The sequence below is a fragment of the Chiloscyllium plagiosum genome, unplaced genomic scaffold, assembly GCF_037043375.1.
Source record: "Chiloscyllium plagiosum isolate Xiang-an unplaced genomic scaffold, Cpla_swu_hap1 HiC_scaffold_5, whole genome shotgun sequence".
Lineage (NCBI taxonomy): Eukaryota > Metazoa > Chordata > Chondrichthyes > Orectolobiformes > Hemiscylliidae > Chiloscyllium > Chiloscyllium plagiosum.
In genome coordinates, this window is record NW_028270143.1 from 136,618,645 (window position 1) to 136,645,911 (window position 27,267).

The 27,267-nt window shown below is 53.2% G+C and overlaps 1 protein-coding gene across 1 annotated transcript in view; it reads left to right on the forward strand.

Moving 5' to 3' along the window:
* The window catches only part of LOC122547322 (nuclear receptor-binding protein 2-like), a 318,269-nt gene extending 291,263 nt beyond the window's left edge, over window positions 1-27,006 (forward strand). Inside the window, exons 6-12 of the mRNA XM_087987776.1 lie at window positions 180-238; window positions 5,842-5,937; window positions 8,983-9,115; window positions 9,322-9,424; window positions 18,034-18,084; window positions 20,688-20,823; window positions 26,914-27,006. Of these exons, the coding sequence (XP_087843902.1) occupies window positions 180-238; window positions 5,842-5,937; window positions 8,983-9,115; window positions 9,322-9,424; window positions 18,034-18,084; window positions 20,688-20,823; window positions 26,914-27,006 (671 nt within the window). The remainder of the gene's footprint in view (window positions 1-179; window positions 239-5,841; window positions 5,938-8,982; window positions 9,116-9,321; window positions 9,425-18,033; window positions 18,085-20,687; window positions 20,824-26,913) is intronic.
* The last annotated feature ends 261 nt before the right edge of the window (window positions 27,007-27,267 follow it).

Here is a 27,267-nt window from a genome sequence, read left to right on the forward strand (position 1 = left end):
GGGTGGTACGTGTATGGAATGAGCTGCCAGAGGATGTGGTGCAGGCTGGTACAAATTAAGAGGTATTTGGATGGGTATATGAATAGGAAGGGTTTGGAGGGATATGGGCCGGGTGCTGGCAATTTTACTCTTCTGTTGTTTTTGTACATTGCCTCTTGCTTTTCCCCTTGTACTTCTAGGCCGGGGTAAGGGCACAACAGCGCTGGACATATTTGCATTTGGAATCTGTGCCCTGGAGGTGAGACGCTGAGAGGGATCGCAAAGCAGAAACCAGTCAGAATCTCATACACCTCGATTGAATCTCCCTCAGTACCCCCTGCTCCGAGGAGATTCTCCAACCTCACCTTGTCAGTCTCTGTGTCTCAGTGTCTGTCAGTCTCTGTGTCTCAGTGTGTGTCAGTCTCTGTGTCTCAGTGTGTGTCAGTCAGTCTCTGTGTCTCAGTGTGTGGCAGTCTCTGTGTCTCAGTGTGTGTCAGTCTCTGTGTCTCAGCGTGTGTCTGTCAGTCTCTGTGTCTCAGTGTCTGTCTGTCAGTCTCTGTGTCTCAGTGTGTGGCAGTCAGTCTCTGTGTCTCAGTGTCTGTCAGTCTCTGTGTCTCAGTGTGTGTCTGTCAGTCTCTGTGTGTCTCAGTGTGTGTCTGTCAGTCTCTATGTCTGTCAGTCTCTGTGTCTCACTGTGTGTCTGTCAGTCTCTGTGTGTCTCAGTGTGTCTCAGTGTCTGTCTGTCAGTCTCTATGTCTCAGTGTGTGTCTGTTAGTCTGTGTGTCTCAGTGTCTGTCAGTCTCTGTGTCTCAGTGTGTGTCTGTCAGTCTCTGTGTGTCTCAGTGTGTGTCTGTCAGTCTCTGTGTCTCACTGTGTGTCTGTCAGTCTCTGTGTGTCTCAGTGTGTGTCTGTCAGTCTCTGTGTCTCAGTGTCTGTCTGTCAGTCTCTATGTCTCAGTGTGTGTCTGTCAGTCTCTGTGTCTCAGTGTCTGTCAGTCTCTGTGTGTCTCAGTGTGTGTCTGTCTCTGTGTCTCAGTGTGTGTCTGTCAGTCTCTCTGTGTCTCAGTGTGTGTCTGTCAGTCTCTATGTCTCAGTGTGTGTCTGTCAGTCTCTGTGTCTCACTGTGTGTCTGTCAGTCTCTGTGTGTCTCAGTGTATGTCTGTCAGTCTCTGTGTCTCAGTGTGTGTCTGTCTCTGTGTCTCAGTGTGTGTCTGTCAGTCTCTGTGTGTCTCAGTGTGTGTCAGTCTCTGTGTCTCAGTGTCTGTCTGTCAGTCTCTGTGTCTCACTGTGTGTCTGTCAGTCTCTGTGTCTCAGTGTGTGTCTGTCAGTCTCTGTGTCTCAGTGTGTGTCAGTCTCTGTGTCTCAGTGTCTGTCTGTCAGTCTCTGTGTCTCACTGTGTGTCTGTCAGTCTCTGTGTCTCAGTGTCTGTCTGTCAGTCTCTATGTCTCAGTGTGTGTCTGTCAGTCTCTGTGTCTCAGTGCCTGTCAGTCTCTGTGTCTCAGTGTGTGTCTGTCAGTCTCTATGTCTGTCAGTCTCTGTGTCTCACTGTGTGTCTGTCAGTCTCTGTGTCTCAGTGTGTGTCTGTCAGTCTCTGTGTGTCTCAGTGTGTGTCTGTCAGTCTCTGTGTCTCAGTGTCTGTCTGTCAGTCTCTGTGTCTCACTGTGTGTCTGTCAGTCTCTGTGTGTCTCAGTGTGTGTCTGTCAGTCTCTGTGTCTCAGTGTGTGTCTGTCTCTGTGTCTCAGTGTGTGTCTATCAGTCTCTGTGTGTCTCAGTGTGTGTCAGTCTCTGTGTCTCAGTGTCTGTCTGTCAGTCTCTGTGTCTCACTGTGTGTCTGTCAGTCTCTGTGTCTCAGTGTCTGTCTGTCAGTCTCTATGTCTCAGTGTGTGTCTGTCAGTCTCTGTGTCTCAGTGTCTGTCAGTCTCTGTGTCTCAGTGTCTGTCTGTCAGTCTCTGTGTCTCACTGTGTGTCTGTCAGTCTCTGTGTCTCAGTGTCTGTCTGTCAGTCTCTATGTCTCAGTGTGTGTCTGTCAGTCTCTGTGTCTCAGTGCCTGTCAGTCTCTGTGTCTCAGTGTGTGTCTGTCAGTCTCTATGTCTGTCAGTCTCTGTGTCTCACTGTGTGTCTGTCAGTCTCTGTGTCTCAGTGTGTGTCTGTCAGTCTCTGTGTGTCTCAGTGTGTGTCTGTCAGTCTCTGTGTCTCAGTGTCTGTCTGTCAGTCTCTGTGTCTCACTGTGTGTCTGTCAGTCTCTGTGTGTCTCAGTGTGTGTCTGTCAGTCTCTGTGTGTCTCAGTGTGTATCTGTCTCTGTGTCTCAGTGTGTGTCTGTCAGTCTCTGTGTGTCTCAGTGTGTGTCTGTCAGTCTCTATGTCTCAGTGTGTGTCTGTCAGTCTCTGTGTCTCAGTGTCTGTCAGTCTCTGTGTCTCAGTGTGTGTCTGTCAGTCTCTGTGTGTCTCAGTGTGTGTCTGTCAGTCTCTATGTCTGTCAGTCTCTGTGTCTCACTGTGTGTCTGTCAGTCTCTGTGTCTCAGTGTGTGTCTGTCAGTCTCTGTGTGTCTCAGTGTGTGTCTGTCAGTCTCTGTGTCTCAGTGTCTGTCTGTCAGTCTCTATGTCTCAGTGTGTGTCTGTCAGTCTCTGTGTCTCAGTGTCTGTCAGTCTCTGTGTCTCACTGTGTGTCTGTCAGTCTCTGTGTCTCAGTGTCTGTCTGTCAGTCTCTATGTCTCAGTGTGTGTCTGTCAGTCTCTGTGTCTCAGTGCCTGTCAGTCTCTGTGTCTCAGTGTCTGTCTGTCAGTCTCTGTGTCTCAGTGTGTGTCTGTCAGTCTCTGTGTGTCTCAGTGTGTGTCTGTCAGTCTCTGTGTCTCAGTGTCTGTCAGTCTCTGTATCTCAGTGTGTGTCTGTCAGTCTCTGTGTGTCTCAGTGTGTGTCTGTCTCTGTGTCTCAGTGTGTGTCTGTCAGTCTCTGTGTGTCTCATTGTGTGTCAGTGTGTGTCTGTCAGTCTCTATGTCTCAGTGTGTGTCTGTCAGTCTCTGTGTCTCAGTGTCTGTCAGTCTCTGTGTCTCAGTGTGTGTCTGTCAGTCTCTGTGTCTCAGTGTGTGTCTGTCTCTGTGTCTCAGTGTGTGTCTGTCAGTCTCTGTGTGTCTCAGTGTGTGTCAGTGTGTGTCTGTCAGTCTCTGTGTGTCTCAGTGTGTGTCTGTCAGTCTCCGTGTCTCTGTCTGTCTGTCAGTCTCTGTGTCTCAGTGTGTGTCTGTCAGTCTCTGTGTGTCTCAGTGTCTGTCAGTCTCTGTGTCTCAGTGTGTGTCTGTCAGTCTCTGTGTGTCTCAGTGTGTCTCAGTGTCTGTCTGTCAGTCTCTATGTCTCAGTGTGTGTCTGTCAGTCTGTGTGTCTCAGTGTCTGTCAGTCTCTGTGTCTCAGTGTGTGTCTGTCAGTCTCTGTCAGTCTCATTGTGTGTCTGTCTCTGTGTCTCAGTGTGTGTCTGTCAGTCTCTGTGTCTCACTGTGTGTCTGTCAGTCTCTGTGTGTCTCAGTGTGTGTCTGTCAGTCTCTGTGTCTCAGTGTCTGTCTGTCAGTCTCTATGTCTCAGTGTGTGTCTGTCAGTCTCTGTGTCTCAGTGTCTGTCAGTCTCTGTGTGTCTCAGTGTGTCTCTGTCTCTGTGTCTCAGTGTGTGTCTGTCAGTCTCTCTGTGTCTCAGTGTATGTCTGTCAGTCTCTATGTCTCAGTGTGTGTCTGTCTCTGTGTCTCAGTGTGTGTCTGTCAGTCTCTGTGTGTCTCAGTGTGTGTCAGTGTGTGTCTGTCAGTCTCTATGTCTCAGTGTGTGTCTGTCTCTGTGTCTCAGTGTGTGTCTGTCAGTCTCTGTGTGTCTCAGTGTGTCTCACTGTGTGTCTGTCAGTCTCTGTGTGTCTCAGTGTGTGTCTGTCAGTCTCTGTGTCTCTGTCTGTCTGTCAGTCTCTGTGTGTCTCAGTGTCTGTCAGTCTCTGTGTCTCAGTGTGTGTCTGTAAGTCTCTGTGTGTCTTAGTGTGTGTCTGTCTCTGTGTCTCAGTGTGTGTCTGTCAGTCTCAGTGTGTCTCAGTGTCTGTCTGTCAGTCTCTATGTCTCAGTGTGTGTCTGTCAGTCTGTGTGTCTCAGTGTCTGTCAGTCTCTGTGTCTCAGTGTGTGTCTGTCAGTCTCTGTGTGTCTCAGTGTGTGTCTGTCAGTCTCTGTGTCTCAGTGTGTGTCTGTCAGTCTCTGTGTGTCTCAGTGTGTGTCTGTCAGTCTCTGTGTCTCAGTGTCTGTCTGTCAGTCTCTATGTCTCAGTGTGTGTCTGTCAGTCTCTGTGTCTCAGTGTCTGTCAGTCTCTGTGTGTCTCAGTGTGTGTCTGTCTCTGTGTCTCAGTGTGTGTCTGTCAGTCTCTCTGTGTCTCAGTGTGTGTCTGTCAGTCTCTATGTCTCAGTGTGTGTCTGTCAGTCTTTATGTCTCAGTGTGTGTCTGTCTCTGTGTCTCAGTGTGTGTCTGTCAGTCTCTGTGTGTCTCAGTGTGTGTCAGTGTGTGTCTGTCAGTCTCTATGTCTCAGTGTGTGTCTGTCTCTATGTGTCATTCAGTCTCTGTGTGTCAGTCAGTGTGTGCCTGTCAGTCTTTGTGTGAGTCAGTGTGTGGCTGTCAGTCTCTGTGTGTGAGTCAGTGTGTGGCTGTCAGTCTCTGTGTGAGTCAGTGTGTGGCTGTCAGTCTCTGTGTGTGAGTCAGTGTGTGGCTGTCAGTCTCTGTGTGAGTCAGTGTGTGGCTGTCAGTCTCTGTGTGTGAGTCAGTGTGTGGCTGTCAGTCTCTGTGTGAGTCAGTGTGTGCCTGTCAGTCTCTGTGTGTGAGTCAGTGTGTGGCTGTCAGTCTCTGTGTGAGTCAGTGTGTGGCTGTCAGTCTCTGTGTGAGTCAGTGTGTGCCTGTCAGTCTCTGTGTGTGAGTCAGTGTGTGGCTGTCAGTCTCTGTGTGAGTCAGTGTGTGGCTGTCAGTCTCTGTGTGAGTCAGTGTGTGGCTGTCAGTCTCTGTGTGTGAGTCAGTGTGTGGCTGTCAGTCTCTGTGTGAGTCAGTGTGTGGCTGTCAGTCTCTGTGTGAGTCAGTGTGTGGCTGTCAGTCTCTGTGTGTGAGTCAGTGTGTGGCTGTCAGTCTCTGTGTGTGAGTCAGTGTGTGCCTGTCAGTCTCTGTGTGAGTCAGTGTGTGGCTGTCAGTCTCTGTGTGAGTCAGTGTGTGGCTGTCAGTCTCTGTGTGAGTCAGTGTGTGGCTGTCAGTCTCTGTGTGTGAGTCAGTGTGTGCCTGTCAGTCTCTGTGTGAGTCAGTGTGTGGCTGTCAGTCTCTGTGTGAGTCAGTGTGTGCCTGTCAGTCTCTGTGTGTGAGTCAGTGTGTGGCTGTCAGTCTCTGTGTGAGTCAGTGTGTGGCTGTCAGTCTCTGTGTGAGTCAGTGTGTGCCTGTCAGTCTCTGTGTGTGAGTCAGTGTGTGGCTGTCAGTCTTTGTGTGAGTCAGTGTGTGCCTGTCAGTCTCTGTGTGTGAGTCAGTGTGTGGCTGTCAGTCTCTGTGTGAGTCAGTGTGTGCCTGTCAGTCTCTGTGTGTGAGTCAGTGTGTGGCTGTCAGTCTCTGTGTGAGTCAGTGTGTGCCTGTCAGTCTCTGTGTGTGAGTCAGTGTGTGCCTGTCAGTCTCTGTGTGTGAGTCAGTGTGTGGCTGTCAGTCTCTGTGTGAGTCAGTGTGTGGCTGTCAGTCTCTGTGTGAGTCAGTGTGTGGCTGTCAGTCTCTGTGTGAGTCAGTGTGTGGCTGTCAGTCTCTGTGTGAGTCAGTGTGTGGCTGTGTGTCGGTTGTTATGTGACACGAGCCTGTGGTTTTACTCAGGTGTTGATGTTTTTGTGGTTTTCTGTCAGATGGCTGTTTTGGAAGTACAGAGGAATACAGACAACAGCGTGTCTCCGGAATCCATTGCCAATGCCAGCCTATCACTTGGGAACCCTTTGATGAAGGTGAGGACTAGCATTAATATGGCACCATGACACCATATTCAGGGGCATTGGATACTCTGAGACTCAAGGATATACGTCCTTCCTGCTGGGAGGACAGAGTATATTTTCTGTATATTGCAAAGAGAGGAATATTTGTCCTTATGTTGAGGGCATAAGGTAAGGGGGTGGGGTATATACAAGAGTCATCGAGATGTACAGCACAGAAACAGACCCTTCGGTCCAACCCGTCCATGCTGACCAGATATCCCAACCCAATCTAGTCCCACCAGCCAGCACCCGGCCCACATCCCTCCAAACCCTTCCTATTCATATACCCATCCAGATGCCTCTTAAATGTTGCAATTGTACCAGCCTCCACCACTTCCTCTGGAAGCTCATTCCATACACGTACCACCCTCTGTGTGAAAAAGTTGCCCCTTAGGTCTCTTTTATATCTTTCCCCTCTCACCCTAAACTCTAGTTCTGGACTCCCTGACCCCAGGGAAAAAACTTTGTCTATTTATCCTATCCATACCCCTCATAATTTTGTAAACCTCTATAAGGTCACCCCTCAGCCTGCAACACTCCAGCCTGCAGTATTCCCAATCTCTGACCTGCTCTTGGAGCCAGTGTGTTTAAGTGGTGAGTCCTGGTGAGTTTCTGATCAATGATAACCCCCAGGATGTTGATAGTGGGGGGCTCCGTGATGATAACACCATTGAATATCAAGGGGCAGTGGTTAGGTAGCCTCTCTTGTTCAGCTGGAGGGTGGGAGTATTTGCTGGTAGCTCCCTGTATTCTGGTGCAACCATATTCTCTGCTGGATGTGGTATATTTGGATTTTCAGAATGCTTTTGATACAGTAACTGAGTAAGAGGTTAGTGGGCTCGAAGGTGATCTGATAGAGGTTTCCTTAATCAGGAGTGGGGCTGGAGAGAGCAGACAGGGAGAAACCGTTCCTGCTCAGACAAGGAACAAGAATGAGAGGGAGGTAAATTTAAAAGGATGTGCAAACAAAGTGAGAGTGAGAGTGATATGTGAGGAAATATTTCCTGGTGGTGGGTGGTGAGGGTCTGGAGGCAGTTTCAAGTGGGACATTGGAGGATGGTGTGGATGGAATAGCACGCAGGGATCTGAGGGATAAGCAGGAGATTGGGGCATAACTACAAATTGAGGGGTGGTGGATTTAGGACAGATGTCAGAGGCAGGTTCTTTACTCAGAGGGTGTGGAATGCCCTTCCTGCTAATGTAGACAACTCAGCCACATTAGGGAGATTTAAGCAATCCTTGGATAAGCACATGGATGATGATGGGATAGAACATAGAATATGTTCATGCCCGAAACATCGATTCTGCTGCTCCTTGGATGCTGCCTGACCTGCTGCGCTTTTCCAGCAACACATTTTCAGCTCTGATCTCCAGCATCTGCAGCCCTCACTTTCTCCTAGAACATAGAACAATCCAGCACAGAACAGGCCCTTCGGCCCTCGATGTTGCACCGACCTGTGAACTATTCTCAGCTCATCCCCCTACACTATCCCATCATCATCCATGTGCTTATCTAAGGATTGTTTAAATCTCCCTAATGTGGCTGAGTTAACTACATTAGCAGGCAGGGCATTCCACACCCTTATCACTCTCTGAGTAAAGAACCTGCCTCTGACATCTGTCTTAAATCTATCACCCCTCAATTTGTAGTTATGCCCCTCGTACATGCTGATGTCATCATCCGAGGAAAAAGACTTTCACTGTCTACCCTATCTAATCCTCTGATCATCTTGTATGTCTCTATCAAATCCCCTCTTAGCCGCCTTCTTTCCAATGAGAACAGACCCAAGTCCCTCAGCCTTTCCTCATAGACCTTCCCTCCAGACCAGGCAACATCCTGGTAAATCTCCTCAGCACCTTTTCCAATGCTTCCACATCCTTCCCGAAATATGGGGACCAGACTGTACACAATATTCCAAGTGTAGCCGCACCAGCGTTTTGTACAGTTGTAGCATGATATTGCGGTTCCGGAACTCAATCCCTCTACCAATAAAACCTATCACACCGTATGCCTTCATAACAGCACTATCCACCTGGGTGGCAACTTTCAGGGATCTATGTACATGGACTCCAAGATCCCTCTGCACATCCACACTACCAAGAATCTTTCCATCGACCCAGTACTCTGCCTTCCTGTTATTCTTCCCAAAGTGCATCACCTCACATTTAGCTGCATTAAAGTCCATTTGCCACCTCTCAGCCCAATTCTGCAGTTTATCCAAGTCCCCCTGCAACCTGTAACATTCTTCCACACTGTCCACTACTCCACCGACTTTAGTGTCGTCTGCAAATTTACTAATCCATCCACCTATGCCTGCGTCTAAGTCATTTATAAAAATGACAAACAGCAGTGGCCCCAAAACAGATCCTTGTGGCATCTGTGGCATTGTGGATAGTGTAGGGGGATGGGCATAGATTAGTTCACAGGTCGGTACAACATCAAGGGCCGAAGGGCCTGTTCTGCGCTGTGTTGTTCTATAACCTCCCCTTGATGAAGCCACGCACTTCCAAGTTCTCCACAATCTCATCCTTAACAATGAACTCTAACATCTTCCCAATGACTGAGCTCAGGCTAACCGGCCTATAGTTTCCTGTCCCCTCCCTCCCTCCCTCCCTTCCTCCCTCCCTTCTTACACAGGGGTGTTGCATTAGCCCTTTCCCAGTTTCCTCTGGGACCATCCCTGACTCCAGTGATTCCTCAAAGATCACACCAATGTCTCTCCAATCTCCTCTGGGTTATCATCCCTCAGACCTTTCAGCTTCCCCAGCTCCCTCTCCTTAGTGACGGCCTCTGCCCTCACCTCTGTCCCCTGATTCTCTTGAAATTCTGGTGTGTCGCTGGGGTCTTCCACCTCAGTGAAAACTGATGCAATGTACCAGCTCAGTTCCTCCGCCATTTCTCGGTTCCCCAAAGTGCGGATGGACCTATTCTGTGGTATACATTCCATAGTGTGGTGAACCTGCTCAGGATCGTGTCTCTGTTGCGAGCTGAGCTTTGTGTGTTTTTTGTGGTTTTAGGAATTTATCCAGAAATGTTTAGCTCGAGACCCAGCGCAGCGTCCGAGTGCTCACCAGCTGCTTTTCCATCGCGTTCTCTTTGAGGTTCACTCCCTGAAACTGCTGGCTGCCCACTCCCTCATCGATAACCAGGGTGAGTCGTTACTGTACACACAGGCACAACATCTGAGAGACCACCACACACCATTCCAGGCTAGCCCAATGGTTAGACCCTCATTCCAGGGGACCGAGATCCCATTCCTGGGGGGCCCCTCCACCATTAAGCCCGAAACGGGGATGCCTGCTGATTGTTGACGTTGGTGGTTTGATTGGAGCTGGAGCTTTACCTCCTTGTTATAGGTCTGCTGCAGGATAACTGTGTGGAGGAGCTGACCAAGAGGATTCACCCCGATACAGTGATGGCTGAAATTCAACATGGCAACCGTCCAGGAGTACAGTGGACGTAAGAGATTGCGGCAATGCCATTGGCAGACAGGGAGAACAGGCCACACGGTCAGTCCGTCCCACCGTAGACCCATAACAGGCCGAATCTCAATGACCGAAAGCTCAGGACTGACTCAGCATCAGACAGAGGACCCCAAATAAAACCAGCACTGACCCACTGACCGACCGGGGTCACTTACTGACCGCTCGGGGTCACTCACTGACCGTCCGACCAGGGTCACTCACTGACCGCCCAGGGTCACTCACTGACCGTCCGACCAGGGTCACTCACTGACCGTCCGACCAGGGTCACTCACTGACCGCCCAGGGTCACTCACTGATCATCCGAACAGGGTCACTCACTGACCGTCCGACCAGGATCACTCACTGAACGTCCAGGGTCACTCACTGACTATCCGTCCGGGGTCACTCACTGACCGTCCGTCCGGGGTCACTCACTGACCGTCCGACCGGGGTCACTCACTGACCGCCCAGGGTCATTCACTGACTATCCAACCAGGGTCACTCACTGACCGCCCAGGGTCACTCACTGAACGTCCAGGATCACTCAATGACCGTCCGTCCGGGGTCACTCACTGACCGTCCGTAGTCACTCACTGACTATCTGACCAGGGTCACTCACTGACCGTCTGGGGTCACTCACCGACCGGGTCACTCACTGACCGTCTGGGGTCATTCACTGACCGTCCGGGGTCACTCACTGACCACCCAGGGTCACTCACTGACCGACCGGGGTCACTCACTGACCGACCGGGGTCACTCACTGACCGACCGGGTCACTCACTGACCGTCTGGGGTCATTCACTGACCGTCCGGGGTCACTCACTGACCACCCAGGGTCACTCACTGACCGACCAGGGTCACTCACTGACCACCCAGGGTCACTCACTGACCATCTGACCAGGGTCACTCACTGAATGTCCGGGGTCACTCACTGACCAACTGGCCAGGGTCACTCACTGACTGACCGACTGGGGTCACTCACTGACCGACTGGGGTCACTCACTGACCATCCGACTGGGGTCACTCACTGACCATCCGACTGGGGTCACTCACTGACCGACTGGGGTCACTCACTGACTGACCGAGCAGGGTCACTCACTGACTGACTGAGCGGGGTCACTCATTGACTGACCGACGGGGTCACTTACTGACCAACTGACCGGGGTCACTCACTGACCAACTGGCCGGGGTCACTCACTGACCGACCGGCCGGGGTCACTGACTGACCGACCGGCCGGGGTCACTGACTGACCGACTGGGGTCACTCACTGACTGACTGGGGTCACTCACTGACTGACCCGACCGGGGCACTCACTGACTGACCGACTGGGGTCGCTCACTGACTGACTGACTGGTGTCACTCACTGACCGTCCGACTGGGGTCACTCACTGACCGACTGGGGTCACTCACTGACCGTCCGACTGGGGTCACTCACTGACCGACTGGGGTCACTCACTGACCGACCGGGGGCACTCACTGACCAACTGACTGGGGTCACTCACTGACTGACTGACTGGGCTCACTCACTGACTGACCGACTGGGGTCACTCACTGACCAACTGGGGTTACTCACTGACCAACTGGGGTCACTCACTGACTGACCGAGCAGGGTCACTCACTGACTGACTGAGCGGGGTCACTCATTGACTGACCGACGGGGTCACTCACTGACCAACTGGCCGGGGTCACTCACTGACCGACCGGCCGGGGTCACTCACTGACCAACTGGCCGGGGTCACTCACTGACTGACCGACTGGGATCACTGACTGACCGACTGGGGTCACTCACTGACTGACTGGGGTCACTCACTGACTGACTGACTGGGGTCACTCACTGACCGTCCGACTGGGGTCACTCACTGACCGACTGGGGTCACTCACTGACCGTCCGACTGGGGTCACTCACTGACCGACTAGGGTCACTCACTGACTGACCGACTGGGCTCAATCACTGACCGAGCGGGGTTGCTCACTGACTGACTGAGCGGGGTCACTCATTGACTGACCGACGGGGTCACTTACTGACCAACCGGGGTCACTCACTGACCGACGGGGTCACTCACTGATCAACTGGGGTCACTCACTGACCAACTGACTGGGGTCACTCACTGACTGACCGACTGGGGTCACTCACTGACCGACCGGGGTCACTCACTAACCAACTGACTGGGGTCACTTATTGACTGATCGACTGGGGTCGCTCACTGACCGACCGGGGTCACTCACTGACCGACTGGGGTCACTCACTGACCGACCGACCTGGGTCACCCACTGACTGACCGACTGGGGTCACTCACTGACCGACTGACCGGGGTCACTCACTTACCATCCGTCTGGGGTCACTGACTCACTGACCAACCGGGGTCACTCACTGACCAACTGACTGGGGTCACTCACTGACCATCCGACTGGGGTCACTCACTGACCGACTGGGGTCACTCACTGACTGACCGGGGTCACTCACTGACTGACCGAGCGGGGTTACTCACTGACCGTCCTGGGTCACTCACTGACCATCCGACTGGGGTCACTGACTCACTGACCAACCGGGGTCACTCACTGACCAACTGACTGGGGTCACTCACTGACCGTCCGACTGGGGTCACTCACTGACCGACTGGGGTCACTCACTGACTGACCGGGGTCACTCACTGACTGACCGAGCGGGGTTACTCACTGACCGTCCTGGGTCACTCACTGACCATCCGACTGGGGTCACTGACTCACTGACTGACCAGGGTCATTCACTGACCGACCAGGGTCACTCACTGACCGACCGACCTGGGTCACTCACTGACCGACCGGGGTCACTCACTGACCGACCGACCTGGGTCACTCATTGACTGACCGAATGGGGTCACTCACTGACCGACTGACCGGGGTCACTAACCGACCGACCTGGGTCACTCACTGACTGACCGACTGGGCTCAGTCACTCACTGACCGGGTACACTCACTTACCAACCGTGGGTCACTCACTCACTGACCAACCGCGGTCACTCACTGACTGACCAACCGGGGTCACTCACTGACTGACCGACTGGGTCACTCACTGACCGTCCTGGGTCACTCACTGACCGACCGGGGTCACTCACTGACTGAGCAAATCACTCACTCACCGACCGAGGTCACTCACTTATTGACCGGGGTCACACACTCACCGACTGGGGTCACTTTCACTGACCGTCCGACTGGGGTCACTCACTCACTAACCGACTGGGGTCACTCACCGACCGGGGGTCACTCACTCATTGACCGGGGATATTCACTGACTGACCGGGGTCACTCACTTACCGACTGGGGTCACTCACCAACCTGGGTCACTCACTGACCATCCGACTGGGGTCACTCACTCACTGACCGGGGTCACTCACTGACTGACCGACTGAGGTCACTCACCGACCGGGGTCACTCACTGACTGACCGACTGGGGTCACTCACTGACCGACTGACCGGGGTCACTAACCGACCGACCTGGGTCACTCACTGACTGACCGACTGGGCTCAGTCACTCACTGACCGACTGACCGGGGTCACTAACCGACCGACCTGGGTCACTCACTGACTGACCGACTGGGCTCAGTCACTCACTGACCGGGTACACTCACTTACCTACCGTGGGTCACTCACTCACTGACCAACCGGGGTCACTCACTGACTGACCGACGGGGTCACTCACTGACCGACGGGGTCACTCACTGAACAACTGACCGGGGTCACTCACTGACTGACCGACTGGGTCACTCACTGACCGACCGGGGTCACTCACTGACCGACCGGGGTCACTCACTGACTGAGCAGATCACTCACTCACCGACCGAGGTCACTCACTTATTGACCGGGGTCACACACTCACCGACTGGGGTCACTTTCACTGACCGTCCGACTGGGGTCACTCACTCATTAACCGACTGGGGTCACTCACCGACCGGGGGTCACTCACTCATTGACCGGGGATATTCACTGACTGACCGGGGTCACTCACTTACCGACTGGGGTCACTCACCAACCTGCGTCACTCACTGACCATCCGACTGGGGTCACTCACTGACTGACCGGGGTCACTCACTGACTGACCGACTGAGGTCACTCACCGACCGGGGTCACACACTGACCAACCAACTGGGGTCACTCACCGACCGGGGTCACTCACTGACTGACCGACTGGGGTCACTCTCACTGACCGTCCGACTGGGGTCACTCACTGACCGACCGACCGGGGTCACTCTGACCGACTGACCAAGGTCGCTGACCGACCGACCTGGGTCACTCACTGACTGACCGACCTGGGTCACTCACTGACTGACCGACCGGGGTCACTCACTGACCGACCGACCTGGGTCACTCACTGACTGACCGACTGACCAGGGTCACTCACTGACCGACCGACCTGGGTCACTCACTGACCGACCGACCTGGGTCACTCACTGACCGACCGGGGTCACTCACTGACCGACTGACCTGGGTCACTCACTGACTGACCGACTGGGGTCACTCACTGACCGACTGACCGGGGTCACTAACCGACCGACCTGGGTCACTCACTGACTGACCGACTGGGGTCACTCACTGACTGACCAACTGGGGTCACTCTCACCGACCGACCGACCGGGGTCACTGACCGACCGACCTGGGTCACTCTCACTGATCATCCAACTGGGGTCACTCACTGACTGACCAACTGGGGTCACTCACTGATTGACCAACTGGGGTCACTCTCACTGACCGTCCGACTGGGGTCACTCACTCACTGACCGACCGACCGGGGTCACTCACTGACCGACTGACCGGGGTCACTCACTGACTGACTGCGGTCACTCTCACTGACCATCTGACTGGGGTCACTCACTGACTGACCGGGGTCACTCACTGACTGACCGACTGAGGTCACTCACCGACCGGGGTCATTCACTGACCAACCAACTGGGGTCACTCACCGACCAGGGTCACTCACTGACTGACCAACTGAGGTCACTCACCGACCGGGGTCACTCACTGATCAACCAACTGGGGTCACTCACCGACCGGGGTCACTCACTGACTGACCGACTGGGGTCACTCTCACTGACCGTCCGACTGGGTTCATTCACTGACCGACCGACCGGGGTCACTCTGACCGACTGACCAAGGTCACTGACCGACCGACCTGGGTCACTCACTGACCGACCGACCGGGGTCACTGACCGACTGACCTGGGTTACTCACTGACCGACCTGGGTCACTCACTGACCGACCGACCGGGGTCACTGACCGACCGACCTGGGTCACTGACTGACCGACTGACTGGGGTCACTCACTGACCGACCGGGGTCACTGACTGACCGACCAGGGTCACTCACTGACCGACCGACCGGGGTCACTGACCGACCGAACTGGGTCACTCACTGACTGACTGACCGGGGTCACTGACTAACCGACTGGGGTCACTGACTGACTGACCGGGGTCACTGACTGACCGACTGGGGTCACTCACTGACCGACCGGGGTCACTGACTGACCTGGGTCACTCACTGACTGACTGACCGGGGTCACTGACCGACCGACCTGGGTCACTCACTGACCGACCTGGGTCACTCACTGACCGACCGACCGGGGTCACTGACCGACCGACCTGGGTCACTGACTGACTGACCGGGGTCACTGACTGACCGACCGGGGTCACTGACCGACCGACCTGGGTCACTGACTGACTGACCGGGGTCACTGACCGACCGACCGTGGTCACTCACTGACCGACCGACTGGAGTCACTCACTGACCGACTGGGGTCACTGACCGACCTGGGTCACTCACTGACTGACTGACCGGGGTCACTGACCGACCGACCTGGGTCACTCACTGACCGACCTGGGTCACTCACTGACCGACCGACCGGGGTCACTGACCGACCGACCTGGGTCACTGACTGACTGACCGGGGTCACTGACTGACCGACTGGGGTCACTGACTGACTGACTGGGGTCACTGACCGACCGACCAACTGGGGTCACTCACTGACCGACCGACTGGGGTCACTCACTAACCGACCGGGGTCACTGACCGACTGGGGTCACTGACTGACTGACCGGGGTCACTGACCGACCGACCTGGGTCACTCACTGACTGACTGACCAAGGTCACTGACCGACCGACCTGGGTCACTCACTGACCGACCGACCGGGGTCACTGACCGACTGACCTGGGTCACTCACTGACCGACCTGGGTCACTCACTGACCGACCGAAAGGGGTCACTGACCGACCGACCTGGGTCACTGACTGACCGACTGACTGGGGTCACTCACTGACCGACCGGGGTCACTGACTGACCGACCAGGGTCACTCACTGACCGACCGACCGGGGTCACTGACCGACCGACCTGGGTCACTCACTGACTGACTGACCGGGGTCACTGACTAACCGACTGGGGTCACTGACTGACTGACCGGGGTCACTGACCGACCGACCTGGGTCACTCACTGACTGACTGACCGGGGTCACTGACCGACCGACCGTGGTCACTCACTGACCGACCAACCAGGGTCACTGACCGACCGACCTGGGTCACTGACTGACTGACTGACCGGGGTCACTGACCGACCAACCGGGGTCACTGACCGACCGAACTGGGTCACTCACTGACTGACTGACCGGGGTCACTGACTAACCGACTGGGGTCACTGACTGACTGACCGGGGTCACTGACTGACCGACTGGGGTCACTCACTGACCGACCGGGGTCACTGACTGACCTGGGTCACTCACTGACTGACTGACCGGGGTCACTGACCGACCGACCTGGGTCACTCACTGACCGACCTGGGTCACTCACTGACCGACCGACCGGGGTCACTGACCGACCGACCTGGGTCACTGACCGACCGACCGGGGTCACTGACTGACCGACCGGGGTCACTGACCGACCGACCTGGGTCACTGACTGACTGACCGGGGTCACTGACCGACCGACCGTGGTCACTCACTGACCGACCGACTGGAGTCACTCACTGACCGACTGGGGTCACTGACCGACCTGGGTCACTCACTGACTGACTGACCGGGGTCACTGACCGACCGACCTGGGTCACTCACTGACCGACCTGGGTCACTCACTGACCGACCGACCGGGGTCACTGACCGACCGACCTGGGTCACTGACTGACTGACCGGGGTCACTGACTGACCGACTGGGGTCACTGACTGACTGACTGGGGTCACTGACCGACCGACCAACTGGGGTCACTCACTGACCGACCGACTGGGGTCACTCACTAACCGACCGGGGTCACTGACCGACTGGGGTCACTGACTGACTGACCGGGGTCACTGACCGACCGACCTGGGTCACTCACTGACTGACTGACCAAGGTCACTGACCGACCGACCTGGGTCACTCACTGACCGACCGACCGGGGTCACTGACCGACTGACCTGGGTCACTCACTGACCGACCTGGGTCACTCACTGACCGACCGACTGGGGTCACTGACCGACCGACCTGGGTCACTGACTGACCGACTGACTGGGGTCACTCACTGACCGACCGGGGTCACTGACTGACCGACCAGGGTCACTCACTGACCGACCGACCGGGGTCACTGACCGACCGACCTGGGTCACTCACTGACTGACTGACCGGGGTCACTGACTAACCGACTGGGGTCACTGACTGACTGACCGGGGTCACTGACCGACCGACCTGGGTCACTCACTGACTGACTGACCGGGGTCACTGACCGACCGACCGTGGTCACTCACTGACCGACCAACCAGGGTCACTGACCGACCGACCTGGGTCACTGACTGACTGACTGACCGGGGTCACTGACCGACCGACCTGGGTCACTCACTGACTGACCGACTGGGGTCACTGACCGACCGACCTGGGTCACTCACTGACCGTCCTGGGTCACTCACCGACCGACCGGGGTCACTGACTGACTGACTGACCGGGGTCACTGACCGACCGACCGTGGTCACTCACTGACCGACCGGCTGGGGTCACTCACTGACCGACCGGGGTCACTGACCGACCTGGGTCACTCACTGACTGACTGACCGGGGTCACTGGCCGACCGACCTGGGTCACTCACTGACCGACGTGGGTCACTCACTGACCGACCGACCCGTGTCACTGACCGACCGACCTGGGTCACTCACTGACCGACCAGGGTCACTCACTGACTGACTGGGGTCACTGACCGACCGACCTGGGTCACTCACTGACCGACCAACTGGGGTCACTGACTGACCGACCTGGGTCACTCACTGACCGTCCTGGGTCACTCACTGACCGACCGACCGGGGTCACTGACTGACCGACCAGGGTCACTCACTGACCGACCGGGGGTGGCGAAGGGTCAGTGGAAATCCGGGCTGTAGGAATCTGCTTCCCATTCACTGACACAAAAACAGAAATTGCTGGAAAAGCTCAGCAGGTCTGACAGCATCAGGGGAGAGAAATCCGAATACGGAGGGTCAGTGGACCCAAACTGTGAACTCTGATTTCTCTCCAAGATGAGCTTTTGAAGCAATCCAGTTTGTGTTTGTGACTGACAGCCTCTGCTGCCTTTTCTGCTGTTCTCTGGGGTTTGGGACTTTCTGATGGTGTTTCCTCTCTTCCAGATATTCCCACGTCTCCCCATTGGAACTGGACAAATTCCTGGAGGATGTGAAGTGAGTTTTTGTAAATGGCTAATCAGTACAAGAGACTAGAACACAGAACATTACAGCGCAGTACAGGCCCTTCGGCCCTCGATGTTGCGCCGCCCTGTCATACTAATCTGAAGCCCATCCCACCTACACTATTCCATGTACGTCCATATGCCTGTCCAATGACGACTTAAATGCACTTAAACTTGGCGAATCTACTACCGTTACAGGCAAAGCATTCCATACCCTTACTACTCTCTGAGTAAAGAAACTACCTCTGACATCTGTCTTATACCTATCCCCTCTCACTTTAAAGTTGTGTTCCCTCGTGTTTGCCGTCCCCATACTTGGAAAAAGCCTCTCCCTGTCCACCCTATCTAACCCTCTGATTATCTTATATGTCTCTATTAAGTCACCTCTCAACCTTCTCTCTAACGCAAACAGCCTCAAGTCCCTCAGCCTTCCCTCCATACCAGGCAATATCCTAGTAAATCTCCTCTGCACCCTTTCCAAAGTTTCCACATCCTCCTTATAATGCGGTGACCAGAACTGTACACAATACTCCAAGTGCGGCTGCACCAGAGATTTGTACAGCTGCAGCATGACCTTGTGGCTCCGAAATGCAGTCCCTCTCCCAATAAAAGCGAACACACTGTATGCCTCCTTAACAACCCCATCAACCTGGGTGGCAACTTTGAGGGATTTATGCACATGGACACCGAGATCTCTCTGCTCAGCTACACTCCCAAGAATCTTCCCGTTAGCCCAGTGTCTGCATTCCTGATGCTCCTTCCCAAAGACTGTTTTAGAATCAGGGAATTTTATAGGATGGAGGGAGGCCATTCAGCCCATCATGTCCTGGAATATTTACCCAGCCTGTCCCATTCTCCAGCTCTATCTCCATTGTCCTCTACATTGGATACAGAACTGGCTCAAAGGTAGAAGACAGAGGGTGGTGGTGGAGGGTTGTTTTTCAGACTGTGACCAGTGGAGTGCCACAAGGATCGGTGCTGGGCCCTCTACTTTTTGTCATTTACGTAAATGATTTGGATGCGAGCATAAGAGGTACAGTTAGTAAGTTTGCAGATGACACCAAAATTGGAGGTGTAGTGGACAGCGAAGAGGGTTTCCTCAGATTACAACAGGATCTGGACCAGATGGGCCAATGGGCTGAGAAGTGGCAGATGGAGTTTAATTCAGATAAATGCGAGGTGCTGCATTTTGGGAAAGCAAATCTTAGCAGGACTTATACACTTAATGGTAAGGTCCTAGGGTGTGTTGCTGAACAAAGAGACCTTGGAGTGCGGGTTCATAGCTCCTTGAAAGTGGAGTCGCAGGTAGATAGGATAGTGAAGAAGGCGTTTGGTATGCTTTCCTTTATTGGTCAGAGTATTGAGTACAGGAGTTGGGAGGTCATGTTGCGGCTGTACAGGACATTGGTTAGGCCACTGTTGGAATATTGCGTGCAATTCTGGTCTCCTTTCTATCGGAAAGATGTTGTGAAACTTGAAAGAGTTCAGAAAAGATTTACAAGGATGTTACCAGGGTTGGAGGATTTGAGCTATAGGGAGAGGCTGAACAGGCTGGGGCTGTTTTCCCTGGAGTGTCGGAGGCTGAGGGGTGACCTTATAGAGGTTTACAAAATTATGAGGGGCATGGATAGGATAAATAGACAAAGTCTTTTCCCTGGGGTTGGGGAGTCCAGAACTAGAGGGCATAGGTTTAGGGTGCGAGGGGAAAGATATAAAAGAGACCTAAGGGGTAACCTTTTCACACAGAGGGTGGTACGTGTATGGAATGAGCTGCCAGAGGATGTGGTGGAGGCTGGTACAATTGCAACATTTAAGAGGCATTTGGATGGGTATATGAATAGGAAGGGTTTGGAGGGATATGGGCCGGGTGCTGGCAGGTGGGACTAGATTGGGTTGGGATATCTGGTCGGCATGGACAGGTTGGACCGAAGGGTCTGTTTCCGTGCTGTACATCTCTATGGCTCTATTTGCTTCCTGCTTGTGCCTGCTGACTAACTTTGACCGAGTCATCGACAAGGGGCACCCACGTTCCTTCAGACATCAGCCCTTCCCATGGTCATGTTCTTAGCCACTCAGCCAATCTGTCCAAATCTTCCTCAGGTCTCCCTGCATTCCCTCACACTCACATTCCCAATGAATTCTATCTCATCCACAAACGAGTATTATATTTAATCCCCACGTCATTGATGGTGATTGTGAACACGGGGGGTTCAGGATTTGCTGCATAATCTGAAGCAGACTCAGCATCTTTATGACCGAGAGCGAGAGGCTGCTGTCAATTGGGGCAGTGTCTGGCCTGGAATGATCTTTAATGGACTGTCGATTGAACAAGATAGTCCAGGACTCTCCGTGATTCCTGGGGTGACAGGCAACACTGACAGCTCAGCATGATCCCACTCTCTGTCTTCCTTCAGTGTCCCTCTCACAAACACTTCCCTCTCTCTCTGGCTGACTGATGTGGAACACCCATGCTCTCTCTCTCTCTCTGTCTTTCACTCTCTCTCATATTGTCTCTCTCTGTCTCTCTCATTCTCTGACTCATTCTGTCTCTCTCTCTCTTGTTTCACACTCTCTCTCCACCTCTCTCTTTTCCAGGAATGGGATCTACCCTTTGATGAATTTTTCCTCCAATCGCCCACATCATTTGTTCTGGACACACGTCCATCCCCCTGAGGTCCCGGACCTGGTGAAATCTCCGATCGTAGAGCATTATGAGCAGGAAACCAGGAAGGTGAGGAAGTGTCTGCAGGGGCTCCAGACTGGTCGCACTGTCTGATGGAGTGGGAGGGGGGGAGCGGGCATTGCTGGCACACTGTGTGGGTGTGTGTGTGGCTGTGTACACACGTGCGTGTGCATGTCTGTCTCTATGCATGTGGGTGTATGTGTGTGTGCGCGTGTGTGTGGAGTGTCTGTATGTGGGTGCATGTATGTGGTGTATGTGGGCATGTGTGTCTGTGTTTGTGTATTTCGGAATGGAGGGAGTGACCAGTGGGGTACCGCAGGGATCAGTGCTGGGACCACAGCTTTTTACAATATATATTAATGATATAGAAGATGGTATCAGCAATAACATTAGCAAATTTGCTGATGATACTAAGCTGGGTGGCAGGGTGAAATGTGATGAGGATGTTAGGAGATTCCAGGGTGACCTGGACAAGTTAGGTGAGTGGTCAGATGCATGGCAGATGCAGTTTAATGTGGATAAATGTATGGTTATCCACTTTGGTAGCAAGAACAGGAAGGCAGATTACTACCTCAATGGAATCAATTTAGGTAAAGGGGCAGTACAAAGAGATCTGGGTGTTATTGTACACCAGTCAATGAAGGTAAGCATGCAGGTACAGCAGGTAGTGAAGAAGGCTAATAGCATGCTGGCCTTCATAACAAGAGGGATTGAGTATAGAAGCAAAGAGATTCTTCTGCAGCTGTACAGGGCCCTGGTGAGACCACACCTGGAGTACTGTGTGCAGTTCTGGTCTCCAAATTTGAGGAAAGACATTCTGGCTATTGAGGGAGTGCAGCGTAGGTTCACAAGGTCAATTCCTGGAATGGCGGGATTACCTTACACTGAAAGACTGGAGCGACTGGGCTTGTATACCCTTGCGTTTAGAAGACTGAGAGGGGATCTGATTGAGACATATAAGATTATGAAAGGATTGGACACTCCGGCAGTAGGAAACATATTTCCGCTGATGGGTGAGTGCCGAACCAGAGGACACAGCTTAAAAATACGGGGTAGACCATTTAGGACAGAGATGAGGAGAAACTTCTTCACCCAGAGAGTGGTGGCTGTGTGAAATGATCTGCCCCAGAGGGCAGTGGAGGCCCAGTCTCTGGATTCATTTAAGAAAGAGTTGGATAGAGCTCTTAAGGATAGTGGAATCAAAGGTTATGGAGATAAGGCAGGAACAGGATACTGATTAAGGATGATCAGCCATGATCATATTGAATGGTGGTGCAGGCTCGAAGGGCTGAATGGCCTACTCCTGCACCTATTGTCTGTGTGTGTGTGTGTGTGTGTGTGCGTGCGTGTATGCCTGTGAGGCAGCAGTGCTAACCACTGAGCCACCGAGTTGTTGGAGGGAATCCTGAGGGACAGAATGTACATGTATTTGGAAAGGCAAGGACTGATTTGGGATAGTCAACATGGCTTTGTGTGTGGGAAATCATGTCTCACAAACTTGTTGGTTTTTTTGTGAGGAAGTAACAAAGAGGATTGATGAGGGCAGAGTAGTAGATGTGATCTATATGGACTTCAGTAAGGCTTTAGACAAGGTTCCCCATGGGAGACTGATTAGCAAGGTTAGATCTCACAGAATACAGGGAGAATTGGCCATTTGGATACAGAACTGGCTCAAAGGTAGAAGACAGAGGGTGGTGGTGGAGGGTTGTGTTATTATGGTACGTGTGGTGTGTGTGTTGGGGATTATGGTCTGGGTGGTGTGTGGGTTGGGGATTATGGTCTGGGTGCTGTGTGGGTTGGGGATTATGGTCTGGGTGCTGTGTGGGTTGGGGATTATGGTCTGGGTGGTGTGTGTGTTGGGTATTATGGTCTGGGTGGTGTGTGTGTTGGGTATTATGGTCTGGGTGGTGTGTGTGTGGAGTATTATGGTCTGGGTGGTGTGTGGGTTGGGTATTATGGTCTGGGTGGTGTGTGTGTGGAGTATTATGGTCTGGGTGGTGTGTGTGTTGGGTATTATGGTCTGGGTGGTGTGTGTGTTGGGTATTATGGTCTGGGTGGTGTGTGTGTGGAGTATTATGGTCTGGGTGGTGTGTGGGTTGGGTATTATGGTCTGGGTGGTGTGTGTGTGGAGTATTATGGTCTGGGTGGTGTGTGGGTTGGGTATTATGGTCTGGGTGGTGTGTGGGTTGGGTATTATGGTCTGGGTGGTGTGTGTGTGGAGTATTATGGTCTGGGTGGTGTGTGGGTTGGGTATTATGGTCTGGGTGGTGTGTGTGTGGAGTATTATGGTCTGGGTGGTGTGTGTGTTGGGTATTATGGTCTGGGTGGTGTGAGTGTTGGGTATTATGGTCTGGGTGGTGTGTGTGTGGAGTATTATGGTCTGGGTGGTGTGTGGGTTGGGTATTATGGTCTGGGTGGTGTGTGTGTGGAGTATTATGGTCTGGGTGGTGTGTGGGTTGGGTATTATGGTCTGGGTGGTGTGTGTGTGGAGTATTATGGTCTGGGTGGTGTGTGTGTTGGGTATTATGGTCTGGGTGGTGTGTGGGTTGGGTATTATGGTCTGGGTGGTGTGTGTGTTGGGTATTATGGTCTGGGTGGTGTGTGTGTTGGGTATTATGGTCTGGGTGGTGTGTGGGTTGGGTATTATGGTCTGGGTGGTGTGTGTGTTGGGTATTATGGTCTGGGTGGTGTGTGGGTTGGGGATTATGGTCTGGGTGGTGTGTGTGTTGGGTATTATGGTCTGGGTGGTGTGTGGGTTGGGTATTATGGTCTGGGTGGTGTGTGTGTTGGGTATTATGGTCTGGGTGGTGTGTGGGTTGGGTATTATGGTCTGGGTGGTGTGTGTGTTGGGTATTATGGTCTGGGTGGTGTGTGTGTTGGGTATTATGGTCTGGGTGGTGTGTGGGTTGGGGATTATGGTCTGGGTGGTGTGTGTGTTGGGTATTATGGTCTGGGTGGTGTGTGGGTTGGGGATTATGGTCTGGGTGGTGTGTGGGTTGGGTATTATGGTCTGGGTGGTGTGTGGGTTGGGGATTATGGTCTGGGTGGTGTGTGTGTTGGGTATTATGGTCTGGGTGGTGTGTGGGTTGGGGATTATGGTCTGGGTGGTGTGTGGGTTGGGTATTATGGTCTGGGTGGTGTGTGGGTTGGGGATTATGGTCTGGGTGCTGTGTGGGTTGGGGATTATGGTCTGGGTGGTGTGTGTGTTGGGTATTATGGTCTGGGTGGTGTGTGGGTTGGGTATTATGGTCTGGGTGGTGTGTGGGTTGGGGATTATGGTCTGGGTGGTGTGTGTGTTGAATATTATGGTCTGGGTGGTGTGTGTGTTGGGTATTATGGTCTGGGTGGTGTGTGTGTTGGGTATTACGGTCTGGGTGGTGTGTGGGTTGGGTATTATGGTCTGGGTGGTGTGTGTGTTGGGTATTATGGTCTGGGTGGTGTGTGGGTTGGGGATTATGGTCTGGGTGGTGTGTGTGTTGGGTATTATGGTCTGGGTGGTGTGTGTGTTGGCTATTATGGTCTGGGTGGTGTGTGGGTTGGGGATTATGGTCTGGGTGGTGTGTGTGTTGGGTATTATGGTCTGGGTGGTGTGTGGGTTGGGTATTATGGTCTGGGTGGTGTGTGTGTTGGGTATTATGGTCTGGGTGGTGTGTGTGTTGAATATTATGGTCTGGGTGGTGTGTGTGTTGGGTATTATGGTCTGGGTGGTGTGTGTGTTGGGTATTATGGTCTGGGTGGTGTGTGGGTTGGGGATTATGGTCTGGGTGGTGTGTGTGTTGGCTATTATGGTCTGGGTGGTGTGTGGGTTGGGGATTATGGTCTGGGTGGTGTGTGTGTTGGCTATTATGGTCTGGGTGGTGTGTGGGTTGGGGATTATGGTCTGGGTGGTGTGTGTGTTGGGTATTATGGTCTGGGTGGTGTGTGGGTTGGGTATTATGGTATGGGTGGTGTGTGTGTTGGGTATTATGGTCTGGGTGGTGTGTGTGTTGAATATTATGGTCTGGGTGGTGTGTGTGTTGGGTATTATGGTCTGGGTGGTGTGTGTGTTGGCTATTATGGTCTGGGTGGTGTGTGTGTTGGCTATTATGGTCTGGGTGGTGTGTGTGTTGAATATTATGGTCTGGGTGGTGTGTGTTGGGTATTATGGTCTGGGTGGTGTGTGTGTTGGGTATTATGGTCTGGGTGGTGTGTGTGTTGGCTATTATGGTCTGGGTGGTGTGTGTGTTGAATATTATGGTCTGGGTGGTGTGTGTGTTGGGTATTATGGTCTGGGTGGTGTGTGTGTTGGCTATTATGGTCTGGGTGGTGTGTGGGTTGGGGATTATGGTCTGGGTGGTGTGTGTGTTGGGTATTATGGTCTGGGTGGTGTGTGGGTTGGGTATTATGGTCTGGGTGGTGTGTGTGTTGGGTATTATGGTCTGGGTGGTGTGTGTGTTGGCTATTATGGTCTGGGTGGTGTGTGTGTTGAATATTATGGTCTGGGTGGTGTGTGTGTTGGGTATTATGGTCTGGGTGGTGTGTGTGTTGGGTATTATGGTCTGGGTGGTGTGTGTGTTGGCTATTATGGTCTGGGTGGTGTGTGTGTTGAATATTATGGTCTGGGTGGTGTGTGTGTTGGGTATTATGGTCTGGGTGCTGTGTGGGTTGGGTATTACGGTCTGGGTGCTGTGTGGGTTGGGTATTACGGTCTGGGTGGTGTGTGTGTTGGGTATTACGGTCTGGGTGGTGTGTGTGTTGGGTATTATGGTCTGGGTGGTGTGTGGGTTGGGTATTATGGTCTGGGTGGTGTGTGGGTTGGGTATTATGGTCTGGGTGGTGTGTGGGTTGGGTATTATGGTCTGGGTGGTGTGTGTGTTGGGTATTATGGTCTGGGTGGTGTGTGTGTTGGGTATTATGGTCTGGGTGGTGTGTGTGTTGGGTATTATGGTCTGGGTGGTGTGTGTGTTGGGGATTATGGTCTGGGTGGTGTGTGGGTTGGGGATTATGGTCTGGGTGGAGTGTGGGTTGGGTATTACGGTCTGGGTGGTATGTGTGTTGGGTATTATGGTCTGGGTGGTGTGTGGGTTGTGTATTATGGTCTGGGTGGTGTGTGGGTTGGGTATTATGGTCTGGGTGGTGTGTGTGTTGGGTATTATGGTCTGGGTGGTGTGTGTGTTGAATATTATGGTCTGGGTGGTGTGTGTGTTGGGTATTATGGTCTGGGTGGTGTGTGTGTTGGGTATTATGGTCTGGGTGGTGTGTGGGTTGGGTATTATGGTCTGGGTGGTGTGTGTGTGGGGTATAATGGTCTGGGTGGTGTGTGTGTGGAGTATTATGGTCTGGGTGGTGTGTGTGTTGGGTATTACGGTCTGGGTAGTGTGTGTGTGGGGTATAATGGTCTGGGTGGTGTGAGTGTTGGGTATTATGGTCTGGGTGGTGTGAGTGTTGGGTATTATGGTCTGGGTGGTGTGTGGGTTGGGGATTATGGTCTGGGTGGTGTGTGTGTTGGGTATTACGGTCTGGGTGGTGTGTGTGTGGAGTATTACGGTCTGGGTGGTGTGTCTGTGGAGTATTACGGTCTGGGTGGTGTGTGTGTTGGGTATTACGGTCTGGGTGGTGTGTGTGTGGAGTATTACGGTCTGGGTGGTGTGTGTGTTGGGTATTATGGTCTGGGTGTTGTGTGTGTTGGGTATTACGGTCTGGGTGGTGTGTGGGTTGGGTATTATGGTCTGGGTGGTGTGTGTGTTGGGTATTATGGTCTGGGTGGTGTGTGTGTGGAGTATTACGCTCTGGGTGGTGTGTGTGTTGGGTATTATGGTCTGGGTGGTGTGTGTGTTGGGTATTATGGTCTGGGTGGTGTGTGTGTTGGGTATTATGGTCTGGGTGGTGTGTGTGTGGAGTATTACGCTCTGGGTGGTGTGTGTGTTGGGTATTATGGTCTGGGTGGTGTGTGTGTTGGGTATTATGGTCTGGGTGGTGTGTGTGTTGGGTATTATGGTCTGGGTGGTGTGTGTGTTGGGTATTACGGTCTGGGTGGTGTGTGTGTTGGGTATTATGGTCTGGGTGGTGTGTGTGTTGGGTATTACGGTCTGGGTGGTGTGTGTGTTGGGTATTATGGTCTGGGTGGTGGTGAAACATTCATTGTTCTCCATTTCCCAGGTCATTCAGATGCAGTGCCAACTGGACCCCCATGAGGCGAACAGCAAACAGCATGTAATTAAACAATCCGGAGTGAAAGCACTGAGTGTGTGAGAGAGAGGGAGAGGGAGGGAGAGGGAAAGAGAGCGAGACAAAGGGGAGAAGGGTGGATGGACATAGAGAGAAAGCAGAGAGAGAGAGAAACAGGAGAGAGGCAGACAGAGAGAGAAACAGGAGAGACGCAGAGAGAGAGAGAAACAGGAGAGATGCAGAGAGAGAGAGAAACAGGAGAGATGCAGAGAGAGAGAGAAAAACAGGAGAGACGCAGACAGAGAGAAAGAAACAGAAGAGACGCAGACAGAGAGAGAAAAAGGA